This window comes from Gastrolobium bilobum, unplaced genomic scaffold, assembly GCF_033153095.1.
Source record: "Gastrolobium bilobum isolate Gb01-03AN ecotype WA unplaced genomic scaffold, APGP_CSIRO_Gbil_v1 utg762, whole genome shotgun sequence".
Lineage (NCBI taxonomy): Eukaryota > Viridiplantae > Streptophyta > Magnoliopsida > Fabales > Fabaceae > Gastrolobium > Gastrolobium bilobum.
Window position 1 is genome coordinate 342,775 of NW_026899802.1, and position 23,477 is coordinate 366,251.

A 23,477-nucleotide genomic window follows, 5' to 3' on the forward strand; every position below is an offset into this window, starting at 1 on the left:
GATTTAAAAAGAAATTCAAAACAAATGGATGATTAAAATGATAAAACCGAAGGGATTGAGTGAGATGATTTTTGCTTTAATACCAATCCAATCCAAACCGCGAAGATCCCGACCAAATATGTTGGAAACTTATAGATTTCTTTTTCTTCTATTTCTTTATTGTTTTATTTTTATGTCTTATTTTTTCTTCTATTATATTCTGTTTTCAGTCTATTTTATTTATTTATTTAGATTATTTTTATTTTCTTAAATTTTATTCTTTTTATTAATGTCGTAAGTTTTTAATATATTTGCTCTTATTTTTCTTGTATTTTTATCCTTAATCTATTTTCTTTTTTTAAATTTAGATATATATATTTTTTTTCTTCTATGATATTTTTGTTACTTTTAGTCTTTTTGCAAGTGTCGTTATACTTGGTCTTATTTTTATTTTATGTTGTCGTGCGTCTATTCTCTTATTCTAAGAAAGGTAAAATATATAGATTATTTAAGTTTCTAATGGTACAAAGGATAAACTTGGATAAAAAAAATTATAGAGGGGTAATTGGTTAAAAAGATATATGAGTGTAAGTGATTCAAAGCAAATCATATGGGATTTTTGAATTTTTTCCCTAAATTTTTTGCTCAAATCACAATTTAAATTTTTCATCAAAATAAGATACTAAACATGCATTTAAATTTTGATTCTGAGCCATTAAATTTAATTTTGATCTAACGGTGATTAAGTTGGTTGTAAATGTGATAAGCTTTTGTGATAATAAGTATAACCTATGTTGTACCGACACCAACACGGGATACCACACGACACGACACTCTGACACGTTAATTCTAAAAAAATGTTAAATTTTGACACATTAGGACACGTTTTGATATTGTATAATAATTTTAATTTATGTAGTGTATATTATATTTAATATTCAATAATTTAACAAAAAAAATAAAGCTAAATTTATAACACCCATCAATTTTGCAAAGAAACATAAGATATCTCAAATGTTTGTATTAAACTCAATAAAATAGTAATCATAATATAACGAATCTAATAGTTGGAACTCAAAATGCAACGCAACGTAACAATTGAATCTTTTTGAGTCTTTGCAGCGAGTATTGGAGTGTCGAAAATGTCGGAATGTCAGAGAATGTCAAAAAGTGTGAGACATGACACGTCAGGAATTTTGAAGTATCGGTTCTTCACAGAGTATAACCCCCTCCTATAATTTAAATAATTTTAATAAGAAATATTTTTTTGAAGTGTCCGAGGACGTGAGAACACGCGTGATCAATAGCGTGTGGGTTTCTGGTTGAGACAATACACGATAAAGTCGCCGGTGAGGCAATAACATCTATAAAGCAGGGGAAATAAACTGCACAACAACCAAACCGCGTACCAAACAAAACCAAGAAGAAAAACAGAGAAAGGGAAAAGGGGATCCAGAAGGTGAGAAATTAATTTCCCACAGAATCAACAACAACAAAAAAATGGGTGGGTGGAGCATGTCGTTGCCGTCGTTGATGGTGGGTTTGGTGTTCATGATGAGTGCGATGAGCTTAACAGAGGCACAATCTGATGGCACCAGCACCACCTGTGCTTCGGACCTAATTCCATGTGCGAACTACCTTACTACCCCTAACCCACCCGCTTCTTGCTGCAATCCACTCAAACAAACAGTTGCAACCCAACTTCCCTGTCTTTGCAACATTTTCTTCACTCCTGGTTTGCTTCAAGGTTTTAATATCTCTGTCGATCAAGCTCTTCAACTTAGTCGTCGCTGTGGTGTCACCAGTGATCTCAGCAGCTGCAAACAGGGTACACTCACACTCACATATACATAATGGCACTTTATTTTGCTATATTTATTTCTTTTGTTCTAGCTTGTGAATTTTATTTTTGATTTTACTCCTTTGTGCCAGATTCTTTTTGTATTTCTTCAAAGTTGTTATAAATTTTATCAGTTTCAGACTGATTGGATCGTGTTTTCTAGATCTAGCAAGAAAAAGGGAGAAAAGATTAGAATTAAGACACGTGCTTTAATTCTTGAACCGAATTGTTTTTTTTTTTTTTAATTCCTTTTCAATTTGGTTTTGTATGCTACCGTGAAAGTCCAAAATGCTGGTCTAGGATCAATAAGAACGCTTAATTCACAATTTCAAATTATGTTAAATATTGATGTATGTGTGTGTTTTGATGTGGATGCATTAATTCTGATTGATCCTAGCATTTGTTAATTTTATTTTAATTATTTTTTAATCTTTTTAAATTTTCAGCTGGGGCAGCTTCACCTTCTGCGTCATCGGTGCCACCACCACCAGGTAAGAAGCCTTTCAATATCTCCCAAATTTATTTTCCCTCGGTGAACTTCATTTCTGCAATAATAATTGATGATAGAGATGTATCACCTAAGATATCACGAAGATAATGTGACTAAGTCAAATATCATTTGATGAGTAGCACAAAAAATCATTTAATGAATTTTGTACTAAATGGTTGGGAAAAAAGAAAAGTAAGAGAAACAATTTACTACTCTTTAATTTTTTTCCTTGTGCAGCAAGTCCTGCTAATCATTTACATGGTTGAGAATTTGAAAGGGCACTATCCTTCAAAATTCAAATCAATCGATTAAAATTCTGACCTGGAGCCTCCAATTTTGAAGTTTTAATTCACGCCAATTTTGAAAAAAATTTAGAATCTAAAATGATAAGTATTGCCATTTTGCCAATGCCACCCGAGCGTCCCACCTCCACATGGTGTGCACACTCAAAAAGCTTCTTTTCTGAATTAATTTTACTTTTCTTTCGTAAAAGTCCTAGTTAGTTAGGTGCTCGGTCCCACCCGGTCTCACCGGGAAACTAGCAATTCGGCTTTTGGACTGGTCCGATTGAAACGTTGAACTATTTCTTGCGTTGATTCCATTTATAAAAAAATGTGTCAAAGTGTTTTTATTTTTTTTTGGGGTTAATTTACCTTACTTGAAAATGTTTTTCCTTTTTTTGTACATTTTGTTCTTTTTCTTCTATTATATATTAAATCATAAATTATTTTTACTCAAATTTTATGAAAACTTTTTTAAGAGTTTCGTGTTGTGTTTTTGCTATTATATTATATTCAGTTGTACTATTAAATTATGTAACGGTTAAATATTATAACTAAGTTGTGTTTTATTAAAAAATATCTATAGTTTTTCTTTAAAATTTAGTCCTTTATTTGATTTTCCGTTGACTTGTCTTTAACTCGGTCAACCTCCTATCAGAGTTATATAACTATGATACAAATTTTGGTTAAAGATTTCTCATATTATATAAGAAGAATTTTCTTGTTTATACACATAATAAACATCTGGGTTCTACTGAATTTTTTTTCTCTTTCCTCTTTTTAACATGACTCGCATGTTTATGAGAAGTCTTTAACCCTAAAAACTTATATTAGTCGAATAAAGGGAAATATCCCATTTTGATATCTAATTGAAGTTACAATGCTGCCCTCTACTCTTGTACATTATGTTATTGTTGAAGGCTGGGAAATGTATCCCAACTGTGGACTGGGATTAACTTCACTGATTAATCAGAGCAACAAGCAACAAAAATAATTGTTATTATAATACAATAAGTGCCATATGTTTGCTTATCCTTACAGTACACAATGAATAAATTATACGTCAAATAAAATTATGTGCTTATGAAGTAAACATCCATCCAAAGCGTTGAAGCTGCCGATATCTGCCTATTACAACTCCTTCCCTCATAAAATTGCATTTGAACTTTTGCAGCTACCAAGGGATCAGGTGATAATGGAGGTGCAGGCAGAGTCTCATTCACCGGGCTTTCTTTCATACTCTTATTTTTGGCAACCATGCTGTTTAATTAGGAAGGTGGCAGATTACATTGAAGAAACCTCTACTATTTTGAAGTTATCTATGTATTTCTATACATTGGCTGCTCAGTTGTTTGATTGCATTTGCTTTTCTTTTTTTATATATATATATATTGTTTTAGAAAACCTGATTCATTTGAATAAAAAGTTCATTTAGTGACAGTGCATTGTTCTTGTTAAAATTCAGTTGATAGACCTATTTGTGGTGCTTTTGGGTGCACCATTTATATGAAGTGGTTTGTTGTTCTTACGAAGTTATTTCCCTATTATCACAAATTCTTCCCGAGATCTCTCTTTTATTAGGGAAAAAGAAGGGGGGGACTATTGAAAAATGTGCTCTATTTTTTTTAAGTTAAGAAATGCGTATAAAATCGAAAACGTGAGAAGATTGTGCTTAGGAGATTCATTTAACATGCTATAATTAGTATTGCTATTCCTTCCTCTGAGCGTTGAAGGCGCAGGTACTGAATGAAAACACCAGACCATTATATTCTATTTTGAAGAAAATGGGACGGGGGGCAGTTATGGAATGATGGAAAAGTAAGGTGAAGAATATTTATTTATCATGTTTGGTATGGGTGTTGTGAACAAAATGTCAGAAATTTTTTTTCTAGTATTTTCTTTTTCAACTATACAAAGTCAAAAAATTATCTCACTCAGGCTTTGGTATTTTTTTTTTGCCCATGGTCTTGGATTCTGAGAAAGGAATGTTTGATTCACTTTTTCCTATAAAAAAAGGAAGGTTGGATGATAACTCACTTTTCATATTTAAAAAATTAAGGGTATTTTGATAATTTTTATTCACATTCCAATCAATATTTTACTATCAACTAAATATAGCATCAATAAAATTAATTTAATTTTTCCTGCAAAATTTTGGCCAACCAAACATTTTTTTTCTAACTTATCCAAGATAAAAAAATTCCTACCAAATTCTTAATAATCTTTTTTTTTCCATAAAAAAATATCTCTTTATATCAAACGCTCCTTGATGTAGTGTTTTCTATTTTTAGAAAGGCCCACTAATAAGACTAATAAGTAATAACCGGTCCATTTTGCACATTGTAACATACTTTATGTACCAAATATAAGATGTTGAAATATGTAATTTATATTCAATTTTGAGTAGTCCGACAAAATTTAGGTGTTTACACTTTTTTTCAAATTTGCATTTGGAAATCTTTTTATGTTAAAATATGAACTTTAGGAGACTGTCATTCATATCACTCGAAGAACTAGATTTATCGTTATTAACTTATTATTAGCTCTACATTATGCAATAATAATATAGTAGAAATTATAAACTAAAAGAAAATATATTTAAAAAATTGATTTATCGTTATTAACTTATATACTTTGCATGCTCTTATAATATAACTAGGAAGTATCCCTGTGCATGGAACAATTTTTTTTTTCAATCCAGTAAAAATTATAAACTAAAAGGAAAAATATTTAAAATTATGAGGGAGATATGCATAATTAATTTAGGTAAATTCCAATAAAATATAGATTAAAAGAAAATAATATTTAAAATTGTGAAGAAAATATGCTTAACTAAAATTTAAGGGAGAGTAAACTGACAAATGAAGTCACTTTCTTTCTTTCTTTCTTTTGGTAGTGGAAAGAAGCCACTTTCAAAAGAGTGTACTCTAGCTTAATATACAAGCTAGTGTGGATAATGATAAACCATCCGTTTACTTGCAGGTGGATTAATATAGCTATTGCCCATCCAATTACTTGCAGTCTGTGTTCCTATCTGTTTTTCCCTAACAGATGTTATTTTGTTAGAAATCCTGAGTTTGTTTTGAATCAAATATTTTAGTATTTAATTGGATTTATAAATGATTTTTTTTCTCGGAAAGTTAGATAATATAGAATTAGATGGCTATGTGTATCCAAAATGTGGGAAATAGGATGCTAGGAGAAAGTAAAGGAATTAGATTCCATACAAAGAAAACATAGTAGTGGAATGGAGATATGCAAGAGGCAATTAAGCAGAAAAAGGAATGCTTTAGATCTTTGTATAAAAGTCTCAATGATAAGAACTTGCAAAAGTTTCGATTGGCGAGAAAAAATGTAAACAAAGCAGTGCGAGAAGCTAGAGGTAAGATTTTCGTCGATTTATATAAAAATCCTGGGAGCAAAGATGGTGAAAAAGGTATATTCATACTTGCAAAAATGAGGGATAAGAAAAGTATAGACCTCGCCCAAGTTAGATGCATCAAGATGAAAACAAAAAACTTTTGGTAAGAGATGAAGATGTAAATGAAAGATGGATGAACTACTTTAACAAACTTTTTAATGGGGATGGCAATAAAAACGAGGTTGGCTTGGAAAATGCTTATGATGATCTGAATAGAAGATTTGTGCGCAGAATCAATACACATGAAGTCAAAGAAGCATTAAAGAGAATGAAGATTAATAAAGTTTTGGGACCCGATGGTGTACCTATTGAAGTGTGGAGAGGCTTGGGGAGGTGACAATAAATTGGTTGACCAATCTTTTCAATAAGATTCTTCAAACAAATAAGATGTCTAATGCTTGGAGGAAGAGTGTGCTTGTGCCTATTTACAAAAACAAGGGAAATATCTAGAATTATTCTAACTATAGAGGCAATAAGCTTATAAGCCATACTATGAAGTTGTGGGAGAAAGTTATTGAACATCGTTTGAGGAGAGAGACCCAGGTTTTTGTAAATTAATTTGGATTTATGCCAGGAAGATATACCACATAAGCTATTTTGTTGATACATCAATTGATGGAAAGATCAACATCAACATCAACATCAACAACACCTTTATCCCAAATTAATTGGGGTCGGTGGTAGATGAACCCACATGAAAGATACAAAACGGTTGAAAAAAAGTAACAAAAAAAATAAAAAATAAAAAATAAATAAATAAATAAATTAATAAATAAATAAAAATACACAAATAAAATAATAAAATGAAATAAAATGAAATAAAAATATATGTATATATAAATAAATAAAAGTAAAAAAGAAAGGGACAAGAAGAAGTGGGGGAAATGAAGGGGAAAAGGACTAAAAAAGGACCATCTGGAACATAGGAATAACAGCGGGTCTAACCCTCCACCATACTTATAGCTTTTCTCCATTCCTTTCTAAGACATATTGTCCGCCAATCTATATCTCACTCCATTAAATCTTGTTTTACTACTTTTCCCCAAGTAAGCTTCGGCCTACCTCTGCCTCTTTTTGTGTTTAGCTCTTGGTAACAAACTTCTGTTCTTACAGGAGCATCCATGGGTCTTCTCATCACGTGCCCAAACCACCTCAATCTATGTTCTCTCATCTTCTCGGCTACCGGTACTACTCCGACCTTTCGTCGAATATCTTCATTTCTTATCTTATCCATCCTTGTGTACCCACACATCCACCTTAACATCCTCATCTCTGCTACTCCCATCTTATGCTCATGTTGCCTATGTGCTGGCCAGCATTCCGCTCCATATAGCATTGTCGGTCGTACTGCCGTTTTATAGAATTTTCCTTTTAACTTCAGGGGAATTTTGCGGTCACACAAAAATGCAGATGCACTACGCCATTTCATCCACCCTGCTCTGATTCTGTGATTTACATCCTCATCAATCTCTCCACCATTTTGTAAAATAGAGCCCAAGTATTTAAAAGCATTTTTTTTGGGTACCTCTTGACCATTTAGATGCACAGGTTCTTGGTCCTCATCTTGTACCAGAGAAAACTCACACTTCTGATACTCAGTCTTGCTTCGACTTAATGTGAATCCTCTGGATTCCAATGTGCTTCTCCACAATTCAAGTTTTCTATTAACACCCTCCTTGCTCTCATCAATAAGCACAATATCGTCTGCAAAAAGCATACACCATGGCACTTCCTCTTGAATATCTTTTGTTAGTTCATCCATAACTAAGGCAAATAGGTAAGGACTTAGAGCCGACCCTTGGTGTACACTTACCGTGATAGGAAAATAACTTGATGATCCGTTACAAGCTTTTACACATGTAGTAGCCCCATCATACATATCCTTGATTGCCTTTACATACTTTAATGGAACCTTTTTCTTCTCCAGGACCCACCATAAAACTTTCCTTGGAACCCTATCGTATGCTTTCTCAAGGTCTATGAACACCATATGCAAGTCCTTCTTCTTTTCTCGGTATCTTTCCATTAGTTGTCGCATCAAGAAAATGGCTTCCATGGTACATCTTCCTGGCATAAATCCAAATTGATTTACAGAAACCTTGGTATCTCTCCTCAAGCGATGTTCAATAACCCTCTCCCACAGCTTCATAGTATGACTCATTAGCTTAATGCCTCTATAGTTTGAACAATTCTGTATATCTCCCTTGTTTTTGTAGATAGGCACAATCATACTTTTCCTCCATACATCAGGCATCTTATTCGTCTGGAGAATCTTATTAAAAAGATTGGTCAACCATTTTATTGCCACATCCCCCAGGCCTCTCCACACTTCAATAGGGACACCATCAGGCCCCAAGGCTTTATTAGTCTTCATCCTCTTTAAAGCCTCCTTAACTTCATGTGTATTAATTCTGCGTACAAATCTTCTATTCATATCATCATACGCGTCCTCTAAGTCCACCTCGCTTGTATTTCCATCCCCATTAAACAGCTTGTTGAAGTATTTCAACCATCTTTCACTTACATCTTCATCTCTCACCAGAAGTTTTTGATTTTCATCCTTAATGCATCTAACTTGAGTGAGGTCTTTACTTTTCTTATCCCTTATCCTTGCAAGTTTATAAATACCTCTTTCACCATCCTTGCTCCCAAGACTTTTATACAACTCGTCGAAAACCTTGCCTCTCGCTTCTCGCACTGCTTTCTTTGCATTTTTTCTCGCCAATCTAAACTTTTGCAGGTTCTCTTCATTGGGACTTTTATGCAAAGATCTAAAGCACTCCTTCTTATGTTTAATTGCCTCTTGCACCTCTCCATTCCACCACCATGTTTCCTTTGTATGAAATCCATTTCCTTTGCTTTCTCCCAACACTCTCCTTCCCAAATTTTGAATACACTTAGCCATCTCATTCCATATTGCATTTACTCCTCCAAGTAGATGCACGGGGTCTTGATCTCCATCTCTTACCAGAGAAAACTCACACTTCATATACTAAGTCTTGTTCCGGCTTAATGTGAAACCTTTACACTCCAAAGTGCTTCTCCATAATTCAAGTTTCCTATTAACACCGTCTTTGGTCTCATCAAAGAGCACAATATTATCTGCAAAAAGTATACACCATGACCATTCCTCTTGAATGTCTTTTGTTAGTTCATCCATCACTAAGGCAAAGAGGTAGAAAAATGCTTTTTGATACATGGGATAAATTTTGCAAAAAGGTGATGAGATTGATGAGGATGTAAATCATAGAATCAGAGCAGGATAGATAAAATAGCGGAGTGCTCTTCGATTTTTGTGTGACCGCATAATTTCCTTTAAGCTAAAAGAAAAATTATATAGAACAACAATAAGGCCTGTAATGTTATATAGAGATGAATGTTGGCCAGCATATAAGCAACACGAGCATAAAATAGGAGTAGCAGAAATGATGATGATAAGATGGATGTGTGGTTATACGAGGATGGATAAGATAAGAAATGAAGATATTCGACGAAAGGTAAAAGTAGTACCGGTAACTAAAAAGATGAGGGAACATAGATTAAGGTAGTTTTGGCACGTAATGAGATGGCCCCCTGAATGCTCTTGTAAGAACAAAAGTTTGTTAATAAGAGCTCGACACAAATAGAGGTAGGGGTAGATCGAAACTTACCTGGGGAAAGGTAGTTAAACAAGACTTAATGGAGTGGGATATAGATTGACGGATGGTGGTGTGTCTTAGGACGGAAGGGAGAAAAACTATAAGCAGAAAGGAAGGTTAAACCCGTTGTTATTCCTATATTGTAGATGGTCCCTTCTTAGTCTTTTTCCTCTTCAATCCCCCTTTCTTTCTTTTCCCCTTCTTGTCTTTTATCTTATTTCCCCCTTCCCCAATTTTTATTTTCATTTTTTACTATCCTCTTATTTATCATTGGGTTCATTTATCACCAACCCCGATTAGCTTGGGTTAAAGGTGTTGTTGATGTTAATGTTGGAAAGTTAGATAATAGGAATTGATTTGAATTTTTTTTATTGAAGTTGTGTACTGATAAAAACGTTAAAATTTTGTTAGATTTGGAGGGATTTAATTTGATTTTAGTTTTAATTGTAGAAATTGACATTTTTGAAGTTATTAGTTAATATATCAACTTATCCCAAGTAGGGGTTATGAAGTAAATTAGTAATGTAAAGTCAATTCAATTCATCTTTTAGGTGTTTCCAACATGAAATTTGATTAGAAAAACAATTTAAGTTATGTTTTTTATAATGAGTTATAAACCCTGTGAATTGAATTCAAAATCAAATCAAATCAAATTATTTTCAAACATTAATAATGATTTCAAAACACAACTTGATGGAGGCTTCCTGTATTGATCTTTCAGCCACTCGGCGACCTGGGAACACTAGATGCTAAGGAAAAGGGTGAGGCCCTCTACACTTGGGTTAAACAAAAGCTGAGGGTGGCTGATCTTATTGGACAATCTGTGGTGGTATATGCAACTGAAGATAAATCTGAACACAGTATAGCTGCTGCATTGATAGCCAGAAGTGCAGGAGTGGGTGAGAACTATAAAAGACTCTGTACGTGTGATGGCACCATCATATGGGAGGCTAGTGACAACGATTTTGTTACTAGCAAGGTCGGATAAAGTAATTCCATGATAGCAAAGCATTGTAATTTAGATGCATTGTCGTCCCCCAGAAATCCATATATTTTTAGGGCCCTATATATAGGGCTGTGCAAAAAATTGGTTCAGTTGCCCTGTCCTTGATCTGACCTATAAATATCCATTTTTTTAACTGGATTTAAATATCGACCCAGTTATATTTGGGTTAATTTTAGACTTGATTTGTTTTGATAATTAAGTCATTGACCCAGAACCATTTTATGAAAAAAAAAAAATCAAAGGCAATTTGGGGCTTAGGTTTTCTCTTCTCTGAATCTCTCTATCATTCACTCTGGAGTCTTCACTCTTTCCCTCCATCTCCAAGCAAAATCACGGTAGAGTAGTAATTTAGGCTCTCCTTTTGGCTTTGTTTTGGTGGAACATGAAACCACCATTAATGCAGGGATATACCACGTTTTCTCTTCTATCTTTGGGCTTCTAAACCTCATCTACATTCATCTGTTGTAAAATTAAAGAATCTGCATAAGACATATCAAATGAATTGCTATTCATTCCAAAGTCTCCAGAAATTTCTCCCTCTTCTATGTCTCCCTTTTTCAATCAGAATATTGGAAGAATTAATTGCATTGTTCACACAAACTAATTTGTCTAATTCCTCTCCACTGCGCATTTCATGTTTTTCTTTTAAAATAGCATAATCCAGTAATCCACCATCTCCACTCAAATTCAATGGCCAACATTCATCAAAAACTGACAATCTTAATTTATGTTTGTTAATTATTTTAGTTTAATTCAGTCTATATTAATTTAAATTATTTTGTGACACACACATAACATGCTATGTTGTATAGCACGTTTGCCACGTGTCAGAAAAGTTGACTAAACATGTTATGCTACATAGCACGTTTGACGCCACGTGATCTCGCTGCACTGTACAGCGGCTTACACAGCTATGTACCTTCTGCCACGTGCCCACACCTAACTCGATAGATATTGTAGTGAGTTAGGTAATATGGTATGGGGGGAATTATAAAACGTGACATTCAGATAATTTTTTGTGTGAAAAGTGTCACACTTTGATCGTTGTGCCGCAAAATCCATCAAATTGCCATTCTATTGGTGTATTGTTTTCTATTTTTACTGGGGCCCACTAAAGCAAACTAATAACTGGTCCATTTCGCACATTGTAACATATTTTATGTACCAAATATAAGATGTTGAAATATGTAATTTATATTCAATTTTTAGTAATTCGATAAAATTTGGGTGTTCACATTTTTTTTTATATTTGCATTTGGAAATCTTTTTATGTTGAAATATGAACTATAGGACACTGTCATTCATATCTCTCAAAGAACTTGATTTGTTGAGATATATAGTCCCACATTGATTGGATGGACAACTAATATGGCCTTTATAAGGCCTTGGGCACTCCCACCCCTTGAGCTAGCTTTTGGGGTGGTGTATCCCAAGGTTCTTTACATGGTATCAGAGCCTCACCGTCCCCCGCTTTAAAAAGTGGAATTAAAATAAAAAAAAGCACAAAAAGGTAAACCAAAAATGGGCCTGTGCAATTTCCACGCTTCTAGCCTAAAGGGCTCTTGCGTGAGGGGGCGTGTTGAGATATATATAGTCCCACATTGATTGGATGGACAACTAATATGGCCTTTATAAGGCATTGGGCACTCCCACCCCTTGAGCTAGCTTTTAGGGTGGTATATCCCAAGATTCTTTACATTGTCGTTATTAACTTATTAGCTCTAGATTATGCAATAATAAGAAGCAAACAAACAAAACAGTTGAGGACATATTAAAGAACTTAAAAAAATATTCATATTATTATTTATTTATTTAACATAAAATGAAATACTAAATAAAAGATAATTATTAGAAGGTAAAAAAGAGTAAAGGAAAAATATTGATTTCATTGATTGTGGTGAATAAATTTGTACAATGAGTGAGCTCTTATATAGAAGAGCATAACAGAAAATAGAGATCTAGAATATCATTAAAATACCAAATTACCCTTATACTTAATATCTAATACTCCCCCTCAAGATGGAGAGTGAACAAAGAGAACTTTCATCTTGAACAAGAAAAATCAAGAAAACATAATAACCAAATAACATGAGCATCAGCCAGTAAAGAAACAGTGCTGGAATGGACATCAGTTATAATGTGCTGGGATGGACATCAGCAAAGGAAGGAAGGGCTGGGATGGACATCAGCAACCTAATATGAACTGCCGGGATGGACATCGGCAAAATCAACTGTTCTGAAATGAAATTCAGCAATATGATCAATGCTCCCCCTGAATAAGAAGCCAAAATAAAGCCAAAACAATGGCAGAAATAAACCAAATACAAGTCAAATCAGACTGGAATAACACCACAAATATATGTGGGAATAAAATCTAAGTGGCGAAATACAAGCCAGAAACAGTACATCAGAAAAATAAAAAAAAATCAAAATAAGAAAATAAAAAATTATAATGATGCATTGCAGTTAAATCCATGAGCTCCAAGGATCTTCATGGACCTGCAAAATGAGAAGTGAAAGAGAACAAGAAGATAGATCTGAAAATAAGAATATATCAGAGACCCAACAAAGGTGGACGATAACTAAGAAGAAGAAAAAAAGGCAAGACAAAAAAAAAAAAAAAACGCACATCAGAAAAAAAAAGACCGAAGAAGAAAAACACAGATATGAAACGTGAACGATCTGGAACAACAGTCAGAGAGTTGGATGATGTGGCCGGAGAATGAGACACGGTCGGAGATGATTACCGGAACAGAAGAAGACGCAGCTGAAAAAGAGAAGGACATGGCCGGAAGAAGACATAAACGCAGATCTGAAAACTGGGTGTGACCGGCCGGAGATTCAACGGTGACCGACCGGAAATAAAGGGGAATATCTTAACTGTAGCACAATGGTCCAATGGAAGTAATAATAAAAGATGATTTATCGCATGACGGTCCTTTAGATTTGGGTCGTTGGAATGTTTGTGGGGTTGGATGAGAATATGCCAATGGAAGGAATAATAAAAGACTAGCTTAACTGTAGCAGCAATTAAGTAAGAAAAAGAAAAGAAAGGAATCGGAAAATTCAAAAGAGTGAACCAGAAGAAGGAAGGAAGGGGAAAAGGTTCAGATGCAAAGGAGATCTGGAAGAAAAGGAGAGAAAAGATACAGAAGCAAAGGAAGCACATATCTGGAAAAGTAAAAGACTCAAAAAAAATCGATGAAGAGAAAACTAAAAAAAAATATGATCGTAGCGGAAGCTCCATTCATGGAGGATAAAAATGCTCTGATACCATATTAGAAGGTAAAAGAGAGTAAAGGAAAAATATTGATTTAATTGATTGTGGTGAATAAATTTGTACAATGAGTGAGCTCTTATATAGAAGAGCATAACAGAAAAGAGAGATCTAGAATATCATTAAAATACCAAACTACCCTTATACTTAATATCTAATAATAATCAACCTAATATATTAATAAAATAGAAACATAAATAAAAACAAAATTAAATTGAAAAAACAGTAAAAATAAAGGAAAAAGTTACATAAAAATTGAATAAATTTCTAGACCAAATATAAGATTACCCAAACGTCAAATTCATACAAAATTTTAAGTTCTTCCCATAAAATTTGGGTGTTCACCCCAATTTTTTTGTCCACAAACTTCAGCTATGATGTATTATATACCTGTGTGCATCACCCTCAAAGGATCTATGTAGCACCGATACGACAAGCGACACGTGACACGACACGACACGACACTCCGACACGTCAATCTTAAAAAATTATGGATTTCGACACGTTGGGACACGTTTTAATATTAAATAATATTTTTAATTTATATAGTGTATATTTCATTTAATATTTAATATTTTAACAAAAAAATGAAACAAAATTAATAATACCCATTAACATGTTATAAAGATGGAAGCTTTAATAAAAAAATAAGAACTGAGATGAGATATATATATATAATATCAGATAGAGAGATCAAATCATATTAGAGAGAAGAAGATACAACAAGAGCGTGATATGAATTTACAACAATGATGCTGAGATGATCTCTTATCTACTTAAGGGGAAAAAAGACAAAAGATAAAATTGATATGATCAGGTGGAAGCTTTATTAATATATTTAAACTTTTTAAAAAAATAAATTTTTTTAAAAAAAATTTAAAAAAAATTAAAAAAAAATTACGAAAATGTCATTTGACCGTGTCGGACACGGTCAAATTCGCGTGTCGAAATGGTCAACGTGTCGAAAAAAGTCAACCGCGTGTCCGACACCGTGTCGGAGCGTGTCGCCGTGTCGGAGCCGACTCTTCCTGTTTTTACAAGTGTCCGTGCATCCTTGCAAAGGATAACTAGGTAGAAAAAGAAACAAAAAATAGTTGAACGAGAGCTGTGGATCAATCTAGAAGGAAGTGGCAATAAACACACGCACATAGAGAGAGAGAGAACAGTACCTACCCAAATGCATTTTATGAGGTGGTCGAATATAAAGAAAGAATAATTGCAGAAAAATGGCATTTCTAAGGTCAGTGGCAACTACAACAACTGCCATAGCTGCTTCTGCTATCCCTGCAGCCTTCGCCTATTCTTCTCTTTCATCTTTTTTCTCTCAATCTCCCCAATCCCCCAAACCCCCAAACGCAGCCTTCACTTTCAAACCGAATCGGTTGGGCCTTGTCAAATCACTCGCTACCCCTCCCTCAGCTCTTCACATGGACCACAAACCCTCTTCTCAGGTTCGCCATTCTTATTTCTCTCCAACTTTCCTCTTAATTACTTAATTATCCTATAAATAATCTTATATTTTTATTTTCTTTCTCTCGCAGACTGATGCTGTCTTGCCCGAGTTACTGGTGAGTTTAATCATGTTCTCTCTTTTTCGGTATTTTAGCTTGCTTGGTTCGGCTAATTAAATCATTTGTTAATCCCTAATCTTCTGAAGTTTATTTAATGCTTAATTTGGTTTCAGACGGAGTACATGGTGGATATGAAATGTGAAGGTTGTGTTAATGCGGTCAAAAATAAGTTGCAGACGATAAACGGTATGTGTTTTGGTCATGTTCTTGGGCCAGCTCGTTTCATATACTTTCAAGTTATTTCTACTCAGAATCACTAGAAAAATGGAATTGAATTTATTTGATTCGATACAAATCAAATTCCTTATTAGATTTGAGTGGTTTTCCACGTACAATAAACTATCTCCTTTATAAATTAAATTCATTTACAAATTTTGTGGTTCTAACATCTGTCTTTATGTCATTCTGGTCCTGTCACTTTTTGCAGGAGTGAAGAACGTAGAGGTGGACCTGAGCAATCAGGTTGTTAAGATTCTTGGTTCAACTCCAGTGAAGACCATGACTGAAGCTTTGGAGCAGACTGGTAGAAAAGCACGATTGATTGGACAAGGAGTGCCAGAAGGTTCACTGGTCAATTTCTTGGTTTATCATGATTTCTGGTTGCAAATTGTGTAGCAGTGGTTTCACCTTAACGACTATGAGTTTTAACTGTATGACTTTTATTGTGTTAATTCATCTTCTTGCAAATGAGATTGTAAAATCCTTCAAATTGAATTTTAGGGCTCGTATCAGATAGGTTTACTCTTAATTAATTTATTTGGAAGAATGAGTAGAGTATGATAAACTCTTGGGGGACGGTCTCACTGCAGTTTATCACATATTTAAACTCTTGGATAAACAGCTTCTCTGCCACAGTAGTCAGTTTACTAACACCCTTTATTACTGTCACAAAGAAATAGAGAAAAAAGCTCCTTTTGTTTTCAAACTCAGCATACGTAGGTGGTCAACCACTTCGCCTAATAGGCTGTACATTGAGTATTTCCCATTATCATTCAGACATGATTATTTTTAGTTCAAAAGATCTTGCAGTTTCTCCATCATCAAATGGATGTTGATACGTTTACCAGAATCAAATAGGTCACATTATTCCCCTCATGAACATTGAAAGCATTGTTGATGCTGCTTTCTCATCAAACCCTAGGTTCCTCTTACATTTGTCTTCACAATTCCATGATCTAACAAACAACAACACACCATCAGAAGCTTTAGCGCTCAGTTTCAACTGCTGATGAATAATTTCCAGTAAGACTTAATTTTTGATATGTTTGTGATGGAACCCAATTTTACAATATTGAATTTATTGAATCAATTGAGGCATAGCCTCTTTTTACAAACACTAATAATAGAACAAGACACCAAAAGACCCCAGCTCACCCTTAGAACCAACAAACCTAGGCTCCAAGAGATCCCCAATTCCCCAATATTCACTCAATACGTGCATATCTCACTTCACACACTCCCCCTCCTTTTAGCCTACTCACAGAATATTTTAGAAGAATTCCCTAATTAACTAACTAACTAACCCACTCATCACTTTTAGGTCCATCAGTTTGCTAAAGCACGGTGTACTTACAGAGATTAATGACCTTGTTTCTATAGGTATATGTATTCAAGGCTAGAGATTGGGGATACTATTCTCTCTATTATTTATTTCTAGCTTACACTATTTTTAATATTTGTCAGATTCTATTATTTACCAAGCACTTCTTCTCTCCCTGCTTTACCTTCAACATTGCTGATAAAGAAGCTCTCTCCGGAAGAGTTGCAGAGAAAACGTGATATGGGTTTATGTTTTAGCTGCAATGAAAAATGGTCATCCCACCATAAGTGCAAAGCTAAGATGTTGTTGTTATGTGGTGATCCAATTGATTCAGTTGGCAATGGAGAAGAGGAGATTGTTTGGCATATTGATATCAATACAGTTGAGAAAGTGGATGCAGCCTTACATTCGTTATCAGGTTCGGCTAATCCAAGGGCTATTTTGTTTGATGCTATTTTAATGAAAAAATCCATCCCCGTCTTGGTGGATTCTGCCAGTACCAACAATTTTTGCAACGCCACTTGGTCGAAGAACTTGGCTTAAAGTCAACATGCTGCAAACGTATGCCTGTATTTCTCAGAGATGGAAATTTCTTGATATGTGATAGATGGTGTGTTAATACTAAGCTGATGCTACAAGGTCATGATTTGTTGTAGACCTTCATGTAGTGGACCTTACAGGGTTGAGTATAAATCTGGGGATGCAATGGTTGAGTCAATTAGGACATGTCACATGATTACAGAACTTTATCAATGGAGTTTTTGTGGAATAATCAACTTGTGTGTATGCAAAGGAATCATGATTCCTCTAATCAATTTGTTGATGCTAATTCCTCTGAGAGTTCATGTCTTCAACTATCAATAGATTTGAATTCTCTTGAATCACCTCCAATCTCTTCAGATTTGGAGAAACTTCAAGGCCAGGTCCCTGAGGTAATTTGGAGTGTTCTCCTTGAATCTAACTCTATGTTTGACATTCCTTAGGGTCTTCCTCCTTTTCGAGGTGGGGATCATTCAATTCACTTAGTTGAAGGATCAACTCTAGTTAATGTGAAACCATTTCGATACGTTCACCATTAGAAATCTGAGATTGAGAAGCAGGTCTCAGATCTTTTAGCAACAGGTTTCATCCAACACAGCAAGAGTCCATTTTCTTCCCCGGTCCTTCTTGTTAAAAAACACGATGGATCATGGCGCATGTGTATTCATTATTGTGCCCTTAACATGATAACCGTGAAGGATCGCTTTCCCATTCCCACAATCGAGGAGCTGCTAGACGAGTTGAGAGGTGCATTGGTCTTCTTAAAGCTTGATTTATGAGAAGGCTACCACCAGATCCTGTGATGCTTGAAGATGTGCCAAAGACAGCATTTCGAACTCACGAAGGGCACTATGAGTTCCTTGTGATGCCCTTCGGATTAACTAATGCTCCTTCAACATTTCAAGCTTCTATGGACCACATCTTTTGACCATATCTGCGCAGGTTTGTCATTGTCTTCTTCGATGACATTCTTGTATACAGTTCCTCCTTGTCTGAACATGCAGGTCACCTTCGAACTGTGCTGGAGAGTCTTCAGTGAAATGTTTTCTATGTCAAGCTCAGAAATGTGCTTTTGCCTTAGACGAGATCGTATATCTCGGTTATATTGTCTCTGCAAATGGGGTTCGTGCTAATCGTGGGAAGATTGATGCAAGGCTTAAGTGGCTTCAACCTCAGACCACGAAACAATTACGTGGCTTCCTCGGACTCACTGGATACTATCGTAGATTTGTTCAAAACTATGCTATGTTGGCCTCACCATTAACAGACTTACTGAAGAATTATAGCAAATTTAGTTGGTTGTCCAATGAAGCTAAAATTGCTTTTCATAAGTTGAAACATGTCATGTCAAAGACACTTGTTCTTGCCTTGCCGGATTTTTCTTCGAATTTCATATTGGAAATTGATGCTTCAGTAATTGAAGTGGGTGTTGTTTTACTACAACATGGCCGACCGATATTGTACTTTAGCAAGAAGTTAAGCCCACGAATGGCTTCTGCTTCTACATACCTGCGTGAGCTATTTGCAATCACTGAGGCGTTGAAGAAATGGCGTTAGTATCTACTTGGCTCTTCATTCATTATTCGCATAGACCACAGAAGCATCAAGGAGCTATTATCAATCGGTTTTGACTCTAGCGCAGTACAAATACGTCTGCAAATTGATGGGTATTCTTTTACTATTGAATATAAGGCTGGCCACATGGGAATCCATCAATCACTATCGCCATCACTTGCAAAGATGGTATATTGTTTCGTCGTGCAAGGTATCTCCTTGGGCCTAACTCCAAACTTAAGGAATATGACTCTCTGAAGTTCACAACACTCTAATCGGAGGTCATGCTAGGATCACAAGAACAATTTTGCGTTTAACTTCTTCATTTCATTGGAAGAATATGCGTTCTGATGTCAAAGCTTTTGTACGCCAATGCCAAATTTGTCAATGTGTTAAGCCCGTTCATGCAGCACCGAGTGGTCTCGTTCAACCACTACCAATACCAAGTGGTGTTTTTGAAGATTTATCACTCGACTTCATAACTGGTTTACCTAACTCTAATGGCTTCAATTGCATTCTTCTTCTTGTTAACAGATTAACGAAGTTTACCCACTTCAGTCCCTTGCCAACATCCTACACCTCATCAATTGTAGCTCGTTTGTTTTGTGAAATGATTGTCAAAATTCATGGTTTTCCTCGAACCTTGGTTTCTGATAAGGATCCCATCTTCGTCAACAGCTTTTGGCCTCACTTGTTCAAGATGAGTGGTGCACACTTGCTTACAAGTTCTTCATATCACCACTAGACTGACGAGAAATTCGAGGTGACAAATCATTATCTCGAACAATACTACGAGCCTTCTGTAGTGATCAACATAGCCAATGGTCGAAGTTTTTGTGTTGGAAAAGCTGCACTACAACACTGCTTTCCATTCGGCTATATCCATGTCTCCATTTGAGGCTTTGCATAGACGTTCACCTACATGCTCCCTCATTACTCTCGGGGCTTAGTATAAATAGAGGCTTTGGATTCGCTGCTATGTCAACAAAATGAGCTTCTTGATAATCTCAAGAGGAACTTGCAATATGCCCAGAATCGGATGAAGATGCAGGCAGATAAGCATCGTCGGGATCGCATTTTGGTTGTTGGTGATCTGGTTTTAGTGAAACTCCAACCTTATCGACAAGTCTCGGTGGTGCAGAGAAAGAATCACAAATTGGCTAAGAAGTTCTTTGGGCCCTTTCCAGTAGCTCGGGTTATCAGTCCCGTCTCGTATCAGTTGACATTTCCAGAGGGTGTTTGCATTAACCCCACCTTCCATATCTCTATCCTTAAGCCGTTTCATAGCTCGCCTCATCAGGTTATACCGTTGCCAAATGAAGCTGTAAACAACATGCCAGTGCAATCACCCATTGCAGTGTTGATGTCTTGCGAAGTAGAGACTCGTGGCCTTCGTCAACAGCAATTCCTCGTCCAATGGTCCAATTCCCCTCCTGAAGATGCCACATGGGAGTTTGAATTTGCTTTGAAACAAGCTTATCCCACCTTGGACCCTGAAGACAAGGACCACTTTGAAGGGGGAGCGGATGTTACAAGTGTAAGGCCCAATGATAATGACGTAGCTAGGCCCAACTGTGAAAGGAGGATACCAGCATGGAGGAAAGACTGTGTGCTATAGGGCTCATGTGTAACAGTATAAGTAATGACTTATATATAATATAGCTGTAAATAGATTTTGTAGTAGATGACGTGACATGTGGCCGTTGGTTGGTTGCATGAATTACGTGATTAGTTACTATAGGTAGCTACTGTGGTTATGCATGAATTGTATATAGTTACAGAAGGATACTGGTAATAGTCATATCAGAAATACCAAGATTCTTTTTTGTGGGCAAGAGCTGGAGTACCTTCATGCTTGTTTGATAATGATCTGAATCACCTTCATATTGTCCAATTCATTTTATTTTTTTTCTAATTATTGTAAAGTTTAATTAGCTTCAGATTTTCTGTCAAATTTGTGTTGTTGTCATTGTTTTCCTCAAGGAAACCCAGAAGTTCAAGTAGGCATGGTAAGCATACTGCCTTAAATTGGTTGTTGATCACTAATTTGATGCCGAGCAGCATTACTTCTACCCAATGACCCCTTCCCAAAAAGGAAAGAAGGGTGTCTGGCTCCATCATTGTTGTTGACCCTAATATGGCATAAGTTTGTTTTTGCTTAGACTGCAGCAGATGCTAGATGTTTATCAATTATTTTTTTAAAATGAATCTTGTTTAGTTGTGTGATGTCTCCTGATTTTTTGTCACACAATATTGTATAAGCAACTCAAATTAAATTAGCATGATGTCAGCAATATGTCTTTATCTCTGTATTCATGATTTCACTGTCTTATCAGTTCTAAATTCTGATTACCTAAATTTTTCTTTTGCTTTACAGATTTCTTAATATCTGCTGTTGTTTCCGAATTCAAAGGTCCAAGTATTTTTGGTGTTGTTCGTCTTGCTCAAGTAAATATGGAACTGGCTAGAATTGAAGCCAACTTCAGTGGGTTGTCACCAGGAAAGCATGGTTGGTCTATTAATGAGTTTGGAGATTTGACTAGAGGTGCAGCAAGCACCGGTAAAGTGTTTGATCTGATAAATGAGGAAAACACTAAAGAGGTTTGCTTTTCCGCATACGTTCTGGACTTACTTCTATATTTCCTGTCGTGTAAATTTTCATCTTTTAAGGATTGATGACTGGTATATATGTTATTACTAAACACTAAAACGGTTAGGATAGTGAATTATTTTTTGGAATCAGAAAGTATATCGATGCATTGTAGGATATTTCTGTTGATTGAAGCTGACTACTTTCCTCTAAAGTGTGATGTTTGACATGCTATTGCTGAAATTTCATTCTGCTATTAACTGAAATTTTTTTGTTTGGAAAGTTAAATAATAGGAATTGATTTGATTTGAAATCTTTTTTGATTGAAGTTGTGTACTGGTAAAAACATTAAAATTTTGATAGATTTGGAGGGATTTAATTTGATTTTAGTTTTAATTGTTGAAATTGACATTTTTGAAGTTATTAGTTAATATATCAACTTATCCTAAGTAGGGGTTATGAAGTAAATTAGTAATGTAAAGTCAATTCAATTCATCTTTTAGGTGTTTACAACATGAAATTTGATTAGAAAATCAATTTAAGTTCTGTTTTTTATAATGAGTTATAAACGCTGCGAATTGAATTCAAAATCAAATCAAATCAAATTATTTTCAAATATTAATAATGATTTCAAAGCACAACTTAATGGAGGCTGCCTAATTTGATCTTTTCAGCCACTGGGCGACCTGGGAACACTAGATGCTGACGAAAAGGGTGAGGCCCTCTACACTGGGGTTAAAGAAAAGCTGAGGGTGGCTGATCTTATTGGACGATCAGTGGTGGTATATGCAACTGAAGATAAATCTGAACACGGTATAGCTGCTGCAGTGATAGCCAGAAGTGCAGGAGTGGGTGAGAACTATAAAAGACTCTGTACGTGTGATGGCACCACCATATGGGAGGCTAGTGACGGCAATTTTGTTACTAGCAAGGTCTGATAAAGTAATTCCATGATAGCAAAGCATTGTAATTTAGATGCCTTGTCGTCCTCCAGAAATCCGTATATTTTGAGGGCTCTATACCGTTAGGAAAGCAATGCATCTGTCTCTCATTTATAATAAATTTTTAACATAAATTATGAACTTGTTTTATTTTACTTTATTTATAATAAATTTGAGAGATGTCTCTTGATAATTCTTAGTTGTGGTATAGTTTATCATGCTAATTTTTATACACTTCAAATCATCATTTGATATGTTTTAAAAAAAGTTTGTTTTTATTATAAATTTTACAATTTTATGTACATTAAATAATAGTAAGTGGAAGTGAGAATGACTGGCCTCTCTTTCTCGCGATTTTGAGAGTATAATGGCCGTCAAAAACTATTTAGTTAAAAAACTGCAAGGATTTTATTAATTATTGTAAATTATTTGCTGAAATGCTAATGTTTCAATATTCACATGGCATTGCAATCTATATTTTTGTTGTTATATTGAGTGCATGACTATGTTTAGATGGAGAATTTTGAGGAGGAAAATATTTTAGGGGGGTTTAAATATTTTGCCATAAAATTTCTTGTTCGGTATTTGATCTAAGAATTTCAAAATTCACACAGCAATTTTTTAGGTGTAATTTTTTTTTCATAAAAATAGAATTTAAAATTTAAACGTGCATTCGCGCCTCTTTCTTTCTTTCCATTTTCTCCTTCCTCACGGTTTCTTCATTCCCTGCAGCTGTGTAAGTCGATTTATATATTTTTTTAATAATATTGACACCTTTTCCCTCTCTAGACTTGGGACAAATTTTTGGA

At 35.0% G+C, this 23,477-nt stretch overlaps 2 protein-coding genes across 5 annotated transcripts; both read left to right on the plus strand.

Annotated features, from left to right (window-relative positions):
• The first annotated feature begins 1,364 nt into the window (after window positions 1–1,364).
• LOC133293686 (non-specific lipid transfer protein GPI-anchored 7-like) lies at window positions 1,365–4,042 on the plus strand. Its single transcript, XM_061492291.1, has 3 exons — window positions 1,365–1,807; window positions 2,266–2,310; window positions 3,765–4,042. Exons 1-3 carry the CDS (start codon window positions 1,480–1,482, stop codon window positions 3,860–3,862), a joined length of 471 nt encoding a protein of 156 aa, XP_061348275.1. The 5' UTR covers window positions 1,365–1,479; the 3' UTR covers window positions 3,863–4,042.
• Window positions 4,043–15,053: 11,011 nt separating this feature from the next.
• On the plus strand, window positions 15,054–22,859 carry LOC133293666 (copper chaperone for superoxide dismutase, chloroplastic/cytosolic). Of its 4 annotated transcripts, none has more exons than XM_061492262.1 (6): window positions 15,054–15,393; window positions 15,481–15,500; window positions 15,617–15,689; window positions 15,931–16,065; window positions 21,515–21,738; window positions 22,402–22,859. In XM_061492262.1, exons 1-6 carry the CDS (start codon window positions 15,159–15,161, stop codon window positions 22,663–22,665), a joined length of 951 nt encoding a protein of 316 aa, XP_061348246.1. In that variant the 5' UTR covers window positions 15,054–15,158; the 3' UTR covers window positions 22,666–22,859. The 4 variants fall into 4 exon arrangements, with proteins under 4 accessions (XP_061348246.1, XP_061348244.1, XP_061348245.1 ...); XM_061492260.1 differs by having other exon boundaries at window positions 15,054–15,390; window positions 15,469–15,500; XM_061492261.1 differs by having other exon boundaries at window positions 15,054–15,383; window positions 15,468–15,500.
• The last annotated feature ends 618 nt before the right edge of the window (window positions 22,860–23,477 follow it).